Source organism: Olea europaea, chromosome 1 (assembly GCF_002742605.1).
Source record: "Olea europaea var. sylvestris chromosome 1, O_europaea_v1, whole genome shotgun sequence".
NCBI classification, from domain to species: Eukaryota; Viridiplantae; Streptophyta; class Magnoliopsida; order Lamiales; family Oleaceae; genus Olea; species Olea europaea.
Window position 1 is genome coordinate 29,257,341 of NC_036237.1, and position 12,739 is coordinate 29,270,079.

Sequence of the window (12,739 nt, forward strand, 5' to 3'; positions counted from 1 at the left end):
ATTATCATAAGAGGCTTGTAATTTCTATAAGTATAACATCATACAACACCTTTAATTACACCATCATAATTCTTGAATGTCCCCTTTTTCAAGTATTCTAAAAGAATCAATAATCAACTTCGAGCTCGACATTAGTGTAGAAATGTTTATCCTTTAAAACACACACAATAACAATAGTAGTACTAGTAACAGCTTTTCTCATAGAGAATAAAAAATCATGTAAAAGTAGAAAGTGGTGAAAGAAAACAATAAAAACCAAGTATTGAGATCATTTTCAACCTTGCACCAAAATTTGAGATTAATTTTGTATCATTTTACACCAAATCTTACATCAAATTAAAATTCATCTTCAATCATTATACTAAATGAACATTGTTTAATCATTTTCTTCACTTTTTTTTATTCTTAACGATTTGTTTATTTTAAATTTTATTTTTTAATTTATTTACAAATACACAAATTACTAAATAAAAATTACACTAAATTAACGAAAATATTAAATCATTAATAAATATAAAAAATATAGTACAATTAATATAAACACTACAATTTTTTTAAATAATCGTATTTTTTATATTTTTAATTTTGTTCTATTCTTATTTTAATTAATTCATCAATTCTTATTTTTTACATTATGAAAATTTAGTTAAAATGTACATAATAATAATAAATGGTGTAAAGTGATGCAACACTATTTTGATGTCAAAATGTTACAATATTTGGTACTACACTGGAGACATTTTGCACCCAAATTTGATGCATTTTTGTGCTCCGTGTCTCCATTGGAGATACCCTAACATCCCATCAATAAGTACACATTTTGTAGTGTCAAAGATGAACCATGCTAGCTGTACAGACCACACATGCAAAGGGCGTGGGTGATTTTTATTATTATTATTATTATTATTTTTAAATAATCACCCACCTCAGATGTGTCTGGCCTATACAGGCCTTGTGAAAACAGGGTCTGTACAACAATCATTTTTTATCAAAGATATATGAAGCTAAATTGAAATGGCTAATTCACTAAAACCGTAAGATTTCAATAGCAAAAGTTCATAATTTGGAGAATCAAATTCAAGGATCCGAATCTGCAAATTAATGAAATGTGCAGAATTTACTTGCTAGAGTTTCAAGGAAGAGTCTCTATAGTTTAGATGAATACTATTTTATAGGGAAAATTGTAACAGCGATTCCTAACCTTTTCATTTTTTACAGACTTTATTCTAACTTTTATTTTGTGCTAGCGGAGATTCATAATCTTTCATAAATATGCGCCTGAGGTCTATCTGGAAGGAAACCGTCCAACATACCATCAGTTGATCGAAAAAACTAAGGAATCAACATCCAATAAAATCGTCGCGGTGACAGATAGTTCAAAGAATTTTTCGGTCAATTGATGGTGTTTTGGACAGTTACCGTCTAGATAGATCTTAGGTGCATATTTATGAAAGTTAGAGGCATCCGCTGGCACAAAATGAAGGTTAGAGTAAAGTCTGTAAAAAAGAAAAGATTAGGGACTGTTGCTTCAATTTTCCCCTATTTTATATGGCAACATCGAGTCCACAGATGTGACTCTCGATATGGAATGAGGAAAAAAATTGTGGATAAAATGATAAGAAAAAGCTTAGAGAGAGTGAGGATTCGTAAGGTTCTTTGTGAGTAGATTGTGGTCACGAGTTGTTCCCTTAGATTGGGTCTAGCACAACTAAATTGTTCGAATTTTATAAAGAGAATCAAAAGTCAAAATACTCACAATCATGCTAAATGTACAAATGTGCCTCTAGACAAGTTTAGGGGACGAGTAAAATGACATAACTCAGTCTTTTGGAATGGTATGAAATAGTCTTTAGACCCTTCATACATGTAGTTTTATATTGAGCAAATGAAACGAGATTCTCAATATAATTATGGAAACACATTTTAAGTAAAATTGATTACATAAACTCATAAATAAGAAGTTACATCCAATTATATGATTCAATTAATATAATTAGATTTCGACCAGTGAAATTGAAATTGAACTAGTTAGGCAAAACACAAATTTTAAAAAATCGGCCAAAAAATTATCTTTTTTTTTTTTTTTTTTCAAATTTTTTTTTTTTTTTTTTTTTAAAAATCATTGGGTGGATATCAATATAACCCTTGACCTTTTTTTTTCCTGAATTTATGTCAAGATCGATTTTAAAACACGTGATTTTAATTTAAGAATATCTGTTCTCATTCATACTATATTAAATTCAAGCCATATGCTACAATATTTTACCTTCGAGTTTTTCATTATCTTTCAAATAACATGGTAACAGTGTTTAGATTGCGTGCTGACATTAGATGTAAGAACTGGCAAAGCACAATTTCAACCCTATTCCATCCCCTCTACACACAAAAATGAAGTCACTAATGACTATCTTAAAATATTATAAAATCACGATAGATGGAAGAAGTGAATGGACAGTGTCAATGACTTAGTTGTTGCTGTTAGTTATGTTTAGTTATCCAAAAAGAGAAAAGTTGATCCTACATCCCTCTTCGTGAAACAAAGAAGGCTGAAAATAGATCATATATCAACCACATGATACACTAAATACTATCTCAATCATTTACTTGACATCTCTCCACAAAATGAACTAGGCAAAGAAATGCCCCCCGGGCATATCTCTAAGTGGTAAAAGGGGAGGGTGGAGAAATTCAACTTTGCTTGAGACTGCTGCGTCAAGGGTTCGAATCCTGAAATATGGATTTGGTTCTTAGGTAAGTGTAAGTGTACAAGCAGCCTTCCACCCTATACTCTTGGAGGCATAACCTGCGATTTATCTCCCTCACAATACTCCATGGCAGGGACGGTGGAGAACCCTTAAAGTTGGAGTTCAACCTTTTAACTAGGCAAAGAAATTGATCATGTATTCACTGCACGATTCACTAAACACTATCTCAATCATTTACTCGACCTCCATCACCTTGACTCCCCGTTCCACCCACCCATTCTTGCCCCACCCCACATCAAGAGACCTGCGGGGAGCCCAAGATAGGCAATTGCAGAAGATTTTGTTTGTGTGATTTGACCAAAGCATAAATTTTATAGGAAAGATAATGTGTAGGTCTCACCTGTCATTTCAAGCATTTAAACAGGATTTCAGCTACTAAATGCGCCGGATCAAAAATCCTTCTTTCTTTGTCTGTTTTTCATTCTCAATAAAATGGATAATTTACAGTAATCTACAGTACTCCAAATCCAAAGGGCGAAAAAAAAAAAAGAACAAAAAATCCAATGGAGAGCATTCAGTACAGGCCAATAGCAGCAGGAAAAAATAAAAAAAGCAGCTCGAAAATAAAATAAAATCTCTGCCATTTTCGATCTGCGAACAGACCATCCAAAAATGAGTAATTCGCTCTTGAAGAAGCTCAAAAATAGAATTGCAGAAAATAAACTGACGTGTAAATTAATGATTGAATTTTTTATTTTTTTTTTTGTTTTTCAAACTTTCCAATTGCGTGTCTCCCCTGATTTTAAATTTGTCTTGAAGCCCTGTTTATACAGCATGTTTGCCCAAAAACCTCTCTCTCTCTCTCGTACTGTTTCTCTCTCATCCTTCTTTCGGCCAACCTCATCCCACAATAGATACATGCATACACACACAACTATCTTCATTTGCAGTCTAAGAAAAAAAAAGGATAAATATATATGTAAAAATAAATGTACAAAATGGATTACTTACTGTACAAATGGTAAATTTAAAAAATGTCGGTTAGTTGTGACCACCACCTATTTTGAGCAGTCAGTATAGGATTTTGTAAAAAAATGTTTGTAAGAGCGGCATGATCCAAAAAAATCCCTCTTGTTGCCTCTGATATTTTTTGTCATTTTAAACTGGACATTTCTGGAGTTTTATTCTCTCTTTTACATTGCTCTCATGGATCTTCGAAGAGCTATTTTTTGTCTTGAAGGAGTTGGCTCTTTTCTTCTTCTTCTTTAGATACAGAAAGAAAAAGAGAGTCTTCAGTTTGGTATTCTGTTCGTTTCTTGGAGATCCCATTTGTAACTTAGTGTTTATCTGATCTATAGTTAACAAATCCTGTCTTAATCTAATTACCCTTCGGTGAAATTCATTTCTAAAGTTCAAGTTTCAGCTGGAGCAAAGTTTTGCTGTTTTTTGAAGTATACTAGGAAGGAAAAAATTTTAAGTTATAGGAAATGAAAAGGCTGAATGGTTCCGCAGTAATCAATGCAGAAAAAGCATAAATTTGTGTCTTTGTGGGAAAATCAGGGGTTTGCGTGGCAAACAGAAATAAATTTCACCTTAATCAAGTAAAAATTAATAATTAGTAATAAGAAATCGGGGGTTACAGTTTTTCTTTCCCGTGGATTGTTAATTTACAGCTTCATTGAAGGAAAAAAAGAGAGAACAAGATATGTTTTTGTCAGTATGCGTATGATTTCGTATACAAAGCTGTTTAGCTTTCGTTGAGCTATTTTGGCTGTTAGATTTTTTTTTCCCCAAGTGGTATAAGTGTAGTTCTCAGACACCTAAAGGCCCAGGAATCTTCTGGCTCGATCAAGGTCGTCCATTTAGTTTTCTGAGATCACTAGGTAGCACGAACAAAGATTAGTAAATTAAGAAAATTTGAGGTTCAGTTCAGATAATCTGTCATTCTCTGTGGGACAATAAAAGCTGCTCAGAGTATTCAAGATTTGCATACTTTTGGTGTGGGTTCTGTTTTGGGAGTTTAAGAATTTGAGGTTTGGGGAAAATGGCTATGGTAGCACAGCTACACAGGGAGAGTAGCAGTGGCAGCATAAACAAGCATCTTGATTCAGGAAAATATGTCCGGTACACGGCAGAGCAGGTGGAGGCCTTGGAAAGGGTATATTCTGAGTGCCCAAAACCGAGTTCTTTGCGCCGCCAGCAACTGATCCGGGGATGCCCAATTCTTTCCAACATTGAACCCAAACAGATCAAAGTGTGGTTCCAAAACCGCAGGTAAATGAAAAGTTTGTGCGCGTCATTGTTTGATTGGGTTTGTTTACATGCCTATAATTTGTTGATCTCATTAATGGAATAAATTACATTTAGCTTGTAACCATCATCATTTGCTAGTCTTGATTAATGTAAATAATAAATTCTTGATTTTCAGATGTCAGTTTGTTAGATTCCTGGTGGATTTGATTATGTTTATGATAGAACTCTGTGTTTATTTTAGTTCTGATGGAGGCTAGGAAAATTATTGTTTGTGAATTTAGGTGTCGAGAGAAGCAGAGGAAGGAATCTGTCAGACTTCATAGTGTGAATAAAAAATTTAGTGCTATGAACAAGCTTTTGATGGAGGAAAATGATCGCCTTCAGAAGCAGGTATCGCAGCTGGTATGCGAGAATGGATACATGCGCCACCAATTGCAAAGTGTATGTCATTTTCTTGTACTAATTAGTTAACTTGGCTATATTTGTTTCTATGTTTTGGATTTGCGCTGTCAATCATTTATCATCAACTCAACATAAATTCGGAGCGGAAAAGAACACGCATACGCTATCGGTTGCTGAGTGTATGTCGTTTTGTTGTACTAATAGTTAAATTGGCTATTTGTTTCTATGTTTTGGAGCTGCTCTGTCGATCATTTGTTATCGACCTCATCTTAAATTCTGGTGTAGAAAAGAACCCACATGCGCTGCCAATTAAGTTTATGTCATTTTGTTGCACTAAATAGTTAATTTTGCTATGTGTCTCTATATTTTGGATCTGTCTTGTCATTCATTCATCATCGATTTTAATATCAATATTATTGGTGTTAAAATGAACACAAGCTTCAATTCAACGTAATCAGTTTGTTCTTCTTAAAATGGACCATTTTTCCAATTATATGAAATGTTAGGTTAGGGCTCTTTAGGCTGAGCCTTTTACTTCGAAACAAAAGATTGTCTGAGTACTAATGTGAGATAATTATTTCATATCCGAGAACTAGGATTATGACATTTATTGGTTCTAAATTCCACGAGGGTTGGTTTTATTGTTAATATTGACATTTCATTGTTATTTGCATTTGAGCTATCAAAAGGCAGCTCTATAGTCGGAATCTTTCTAATTGGCTTAGATTTTTTCTCCTGAAATTCTACAGTTTTACCTCAATATGCTTTTATCTCTTCTCCATGATCTTCAAACCCTTATCTAAAAGTGGAAATCTCAACAGGCATCAGCGACGACAACTGATGCAAGTTGTGAGTCCGCAGCGACCACCCCTCGGCATGTTCTCAAAGACACTAACAATCCTGCTGGGTACTTATTCAAATCTTATGTCGCCTCATTGTGTTTTTTCTATATAACTGCATAATTTAAAATGTCAAAATTTCATGTGGACATTGACATTTCATTAATATATGTCCATGCTTTTGGCAGTCTCCTCTTAATTGCGGAGGAGACTTTGGCAGATTTCCTATCAAAGGCGACAGGTACTGCTGTTGATTGGGTCCAGATGCCTGGGATGAAGGTTTGTTGTGTCTTGTCTAAAATCTTCTGTTAATTCGATCCTTTTTCTGTTTGCCATAATTATACAGTCTTTCTAATTGCAAGATTAATATCAATGGGTCGTGTGAATTTTTATTTTTGTTGTCAGCCTGGTCCGGATTCAGTTGGGATCTTTGCCATTTCAAAAAGTTGTGGTGGAGTGGCAGCTCGAGCCTGCGGTCTTGTTAGTTTAGAACCTACTAAGGCAAGATCTCACAACTCTATTTCTTTCTCCTTTAGGTCTTTATGCCAAATTTTATTTATCAGTTCATAATACAATGATTGGCTGTCTCGAAATTCAACTCATACATATTTTTCTTTAAATCTTGCAGATTGCAGAGATCCTTAAAGATCGTTCTTCTTGGTTCCGGGACTGTAGGAGCGTTGAAGTTTTCACTATGTTTCCTGCTGGAAATGGAGGAACAATTGAACTTGTGTATACGCAGGTGAGTTTTTCAACTATAACATTCCTATTATGTTCTACGTTCAGGTTACCATGTGGGAGAAATAAATCATTAAATATTCTTCACAGACATATGCACCAACTACACTGGCTCCTGCTCGTGACTTTTGGACTCTGAGATACACAACAACATTAGAAAATGGAAGTCTTGTGGTATGCATCTCTTTTCCGCTAAGATAAACTACCTTACAGATGTCTTAACTAAGATAAACTATGATTGCATCTGTTCCGCTATTATACTTGCCTGAAATATCTTGATTCTATTAGAATGGGCTGTTACAACTTTGTGAACCTTGACCTTTTTATATTGAGGTAGTGGCATAAATCTTTCTTTTTGCTTTCATCTTTTAAAGATCTGTGAAAGATCTCTTTCTGGTACTGGGGCTGGCCCAAGCACAGTAGCAGCGCCACAGTTTTTAAGAGCTGAGATGCTTCCGTCTGGATATTTAATCCGGCCATGTGAGGGTGGAGGATCAATTATTCATATTGTTGATCACCTGAATCTCAAGGTTAGATGTGCTTTAAATGTTATACACAAGTTTTTTTGATGGGCAGAACTTGATTGGTAACACCACTCCTATTTCCAGGCCTCGAGTGTGCCAGAGGTGCTTCGGCCACTTTATGAATCACCAAACATTTTAGCGCAGAAAATGACTATTGCAGTGAGTTTGACTCTTTGATGTTCTATGTGGTTGAGGCTTTCTAAAGATCATGTGAAGATTTATTGATTGAGTAGAGAGCCAAGCAAGAACATAATTTTATACTAATTTTGCATTTAGTAATGTTGCCTTTCCTTATATTTTACTGCCCGAATGCACTATGAGAATCTACCCCTTAACCTTTTTAGTTTTTGTTTCAATGCCTGCCAAAATGGATAGTGACATTTTTTTTTTTTTTTTTTTTTTTCGGGATTTTGTTACAAAAGGCACTGCGATACATCAGGCAGATAGCTCAGGAGACAAGTGGTGAGGTAGCATATGGTCTTGGCCGGCAACCAGCTGTTCTACGCACATTCAGCCAGAGATTAAGCAGGTAACTTCCTCTATGTTCTGAGCATATTTTGTTTTGTATCTAGAGACATGTTATGTACATTAATGTACACTATATTGTATGTCACATAGTATTTCTCCTGTGCAGAGGCTTTAATGATGCTATTAACAGCTTCAATGATGATGGCTGGTCATTATTGAACTCTGACGGGGCTGAAGATGTAGTAGTAGCCATCAACTCCTCCAAAAACCTGAGCGCTGGATCAAATAACCTTTCCTTTATTGGAGGTGTTCTTTGTGCCAAAGCATCTATGCTACTTCAGGTGATTTTATGTATATATATATATTTCACAATTTGATGTCACTTTCGTGCTGCTTAGCGCTTTGTTCGCTGAAATTACAGACGTGTAATGTTAGACTGACTGCTTTGAGAAACTGAGAAAATAAATTGAAAACTTGTGTTACAGTTGCTTTCAACTTTGACTGTTTGTCATGACTATTTCAATGACGTGATTTAGATATCGTCCATCTGGAATGGAATGATAAACTGAATTTCGATATCCTGTTTAATGATTAAGTTTTTGCCCTTCCCTGACAGAATGTCCCTCCAGCAGTACTGGTTCGGGTTCTCAGGGAGCATCGTTCAGAGTGGGCTGATTTTACTGTTGATGCCTTTTCTGCTACATCTCTAAAAGCGAGGTTGTATGCATATCCAGGAATGAGGCCTACAGGGTTTACTGGAAGCCAAATCATCATGCCACTGGGTAATACAATTGAACATGAAGAGGTATTTACTTGTTTAGTATAAACTGCTGCCTTCAACTCAATGCAATTACCACACTCTTTAGTGGTGGCAAAGTAACCGATGTATGTCTAAATATAGTTTTGTGCGGCGCAGCAAGCATTTTAATTCCCTTCCAAAATATTACACAATAAACAAAGGGACTGAGATGAGACTAACTTTTTTGATTGATGTGGAAGGGAATTTAATTTATTTGCTATTTAGTTCTGGGGTATTTATTCAACTGGAGTTGCTTTCTCTGGCATTCACTTACCTCTCATTTTCTATTTGTTTGATTATGAAAACAGAAATTCCCTTTTGATCTTCATGTTATCTTTTACTTGAGTCGAGTTCTCATAAATTCTGCTGTCACCAAAAATCTTGTGATAACAAATATTTATGATGAATTTAAATATATGTGGTCCTCTTTAACAACTAAGCTTTCACATCAAGTGATTCAACATGATATCGAAGCACTCAAAAAGTCTTGGTTCAAATCTCATAGCCACCCCTTTAATAAAATTTAGCACGTGCTACGTTTTAAAGGGACTATACATGAGGAGGTGAGTTGAAGAGAATATGTAAATAATCTACATGTGATCCTTTCTAATAACTTAAGCTTTGAACCAAGTGACAACAACGAACATCACATGAAACGTGATGTCGTATCTCACTTTTTAATATTGTATCCCAGATGCTTGAAGTGATTCGGCTGGAAGGACACTCTCTTGGTGAGGAGGATGCTTTTATCTCAAGGGACATTCACCTTTTACAGGTGCTTGGTTCTGTATTAAGATGTCTAGTAATTAGACTTTCGAGCAGTTGCTGCAAAACAGAAGTTTACATGAGTTAATTTTAACTGCAGATGTGCAGCGGGGTTGATGAGAATGCAGTGGGAGCCTGCTCTGAGCTTGTTTTTGCTCCAATTGATGAGATTTTTCCTGATGATGTACCACTAGTGCCCTCTGGCTTTCGCATAATTCCGCTCGATTCAAAACCAGTTGAGTAAAATGTTCTACCACATTAACTTCCATTTTTGTTCTCTCAAATATTTACCTTGTAGCTTTTAGCAATCTGTGAAGAACTTGGTTATCAGTGACAATTTAATGCCTTATTTCTTGTCAAGACTATACTTTTCCTCCTTATGAGTACACTCATATACCAACCCAAACATGATGCTCTGGATAATAGTATGCAGCTTTGCTAACCTTAGAAAGTTTACTTGTAAGTAAAAGACCGAGTTTTAAAATAAATTGTTTTATTGGTCAAAGTTGAGAAATAAATTACTTATTTTGACAAGTAGGTATGACCTATTTTTAAAATATCTTTTCTTTTCTTTTAAGCCTACCTGGACATGATATATTATGCATGTAGTTTGCTATGTTTTAGTTTTTGTTCACTATACTGGATAAATAATTAATTATGTTCAGGGGGACTCGCAGGATACATTGACTGCGCAAAGAACACTAGATTTGACATCTAACCTCGAAGTTGACCCAGAAACAAACCATGGTGCTGGAAATGCTACATCATCTTATAGTGCACGATCAGTATTGACTATTGCCTTCCAATTCCCGTTTGAGAGCAATTTACAGGACAATGTTGCAACAATGGCACGTCAGTATGTTCGTAGCGTGATTTCCTCTGTGCAGAGGGTTTCCATGGCCATATCTCCATTGGGATTGAGCCCTACATTCGGGCCAAAGCTATCCCCGGGCTCTCCAGAAGCTATTACACTAGCTCATTGGATCTGCCAGAGCTATAGGTAAGTTCTGCTAATTTTTTCGTTCTTTCTGAAGTTGCAAGCTTCTATCATTTTCTCGCCATGACAAATCTTGTCAGATCTCCACCATCAATGTCAAGCATGTTAGTTGGGTTGGATCAATGTACTCACTCTCTGACAACTTGAGCTTTTAGATGAGGTAGTTTAACTTGGTATTCGAGCTGGCAAGGAAGTTAGCTGTCATCCACTTATAAAAATTATGGATGTGTCAGGCAATGCGTGAAAAAAATGAATTTGGTCTGCATGTGAGGGGGCATGTTGAAGACAAAATATAAATAAATTCATAAACGTGTTTCCTCTTAACTACTTAAAACAATTTTGAGATGATCTCCGTCAAGAAGAAAAAGTGATAATTCTTTTGTTGGTTTGATGATGGAGTGGAGCAGATGTTCTGATTATTTATCTTAAGCACTTTTTTGTGCATTTGCAGTTTCCACGTCGGAACCGAATTGGTGATGGCTGATACGATAGGGGCTGAATCAATATTGAAAACACTGTGGCGTCACCAAGATGCCATATTGTGCTGCTCGTTGAAGGTATCATGGTTCTAAATTTATTTGCTTATTCTTTTATAAGGGTCGTGCTACATGTACATGACAATTCACATATTGATTTATCAACAGATGATGTGGTTAGATTTAATTAGATCAAAATCTCATCAATCACATAATTTCTCCACTTACATTTTGACACCTCACCATTATGTAAATAGTTGTGTACAAAATGCTGTTTCCCTTTTATAATGTTATTTATATGTAACCGTCAGATAATCTTAATCTATGTAAAGATATTCACTTTTTTTATTTTTTGTGTAGCAGGTGCTTCCAGTTTTCATATTTGCGAACCAGGCTGGGCTCGACATGCTGGAGACTACTCTAGTGGCTTTACAAGATATTACATTAGATAAGATATTTGACGACGCTGGGCGCAAGGCATTGTTTTCGGAATTTACTAAGATAATGGAACGGGTACTTTATGCTTCTCTGTTAAGATGGCACTTTCGCAGTTCAAATTTTTTGGGTTTCTGATGCTTTGTGAAATATGCTGGCACTACATTCTTCTTGTTTTCTCCTTTTCCCTTTCACAGAAGATGGTGTTAACTGACTCTATAATACGTTTCAGGGATTTGCTTACTTGCCCGGTGGTATATGCATGTCGACAATGAGGCGCCATATCTCGTATGAACAAGCAATCGTGTGGAAAGTCTTTGCAGCTGAAGAGAATACCCTCCACTGCCTTGCCTTCTCTTTTGTTAACTGGTCTTTTGTCTAAATGTTCATGCTTTCGAAAAATGATATACAAAAGGTACGTGACATAAAAGATTGATTGAGGAAGTTCAGAAGTTTTGTAAATTTTTTTCTTTAATTAAATTTGTTTTATGCTCATTTTTTAACTTCTCCATTGTATGTAAATCTGCTTCTGCTGCTGCTGCTGCTGCTTTAGTCTCCTCGAGTATTTTTATATGGTAGATAGATTATCTGTTCAAGGTTTCTACATGGGATTTTTTCCCTGTTCAAGATGAATTATTAATCTGATGTTATTTCTATGAATCATGCTATGGGAATTAATTCAAGATCCAAACTGTACAAGAAGTATAATAGAGAACTTTACAGAAAAATCTAAAACCACTGCATCTAATTTTGCATCTAATTTTGATCTTTCATAGGCTCAAACCATAAATCTCTAAGGAACATCACAGAGGCACCGAACTCAACGTTCACGAAATATATTCTTTCAGTGAAAATCACTGTAAGTGTACGGTTCGTTAACAAGTAATAAAGTGGATTTTTACAGTTCGAATATCGTCTCACAGAGATTGAGTAGTTCAATTTTACCTAGTGTAGTCTTAATCGAAACGAAATTACTCAATATGAATATCTAAATAAATAAATCCCAATTTTAGAGAGAAAACCTTAATGTTAGGAAAACTCTAATTATGTAAAATTTAAGATTGGAATGAATTCAAATATGCAAAATGATATTTCAATGAATTAAAATGTAAATTATATGTTAGAGTGCGAATTGGTCGTAATCTATGGAAATTAAAAACACTAGGATCATGATTTTCCATGCAATTATCACTTTAACCCTAATTTCACAATGTGACAGCACACTTAAATTATTGACAAATCAATGCTCATTATCTATCAAATACCCTCTCTCAAGATGTATCAAACCTATTTTTATATATTACCGGTCTATATTTCAATGACAAGTACATATATAAA

The 12,739-nt window shown here is 35.1% G+C and overlaps 1 protein-coding gene across 4 annotated transcripts; it reads left to right on the plus strand.

Moving 5' to 3' along the window:
- The first annotated feature begins 3,727 nt into the window (after nucleotides 1–3,727).
- On the plus strand, nucleotides 3,728–11,938 carry LOC111400187 (homeobox-leucine zipper protein REVOLUTA-like). Of its 4 annotated transcripts, none has more exons than XM_023027616.1 (18): nucleotides 3,728–4,979; nucleotides 5,240–5,399; nucleotides 6,182–6,267; nucleotides 6,388–6,478; nucleotides 6,605–6,700; nucleotides 6,828–6,941; nucleotides 7,028–7,111; nucleotides 7,312–7,467; nucleotides 7,546–7,620; nucleotides 7,884–7,990; nucleotides 8,096–8,270; nucleotides 8,546–8,734; nucleotides 9,423–9,503; nucleotides 9,594–9,728; nucleotides 10,159–10,493; nucleotides 10,942–11,047; nucleotides 11,327–11,479; nucleotides 11,634–11,938. In XM_023027616.1, the coding sequence occupies exons 1-18, from the start codon at nucleotides 4,750–4,752 to the stop codon at nucleotides 11,781–11,783; spliced, it is 2,523 nt and encodes an 840-aa protein (XP_022883384.1). In that variant the 5' UTR covers nucleotides 3,728–4,749; the 3' UTR covers nucleotides 11,784–11,938. The 4 variants fall into 4 exon arrangements, with proteins under 4 accessions (XP_022883384.1, XP_022883389.1, XP_022883393.1 ...); XM_023027621.1 differs by having other exon boundaries at nucleotides 11,330–11,479; XM_023027625.1 differs by having other exon boundaries at nucleotides 10,171–10,493.
- The last annotated feature ends 801 nt before the right edge of the window (nucleotides 11,939–12,739 follow it).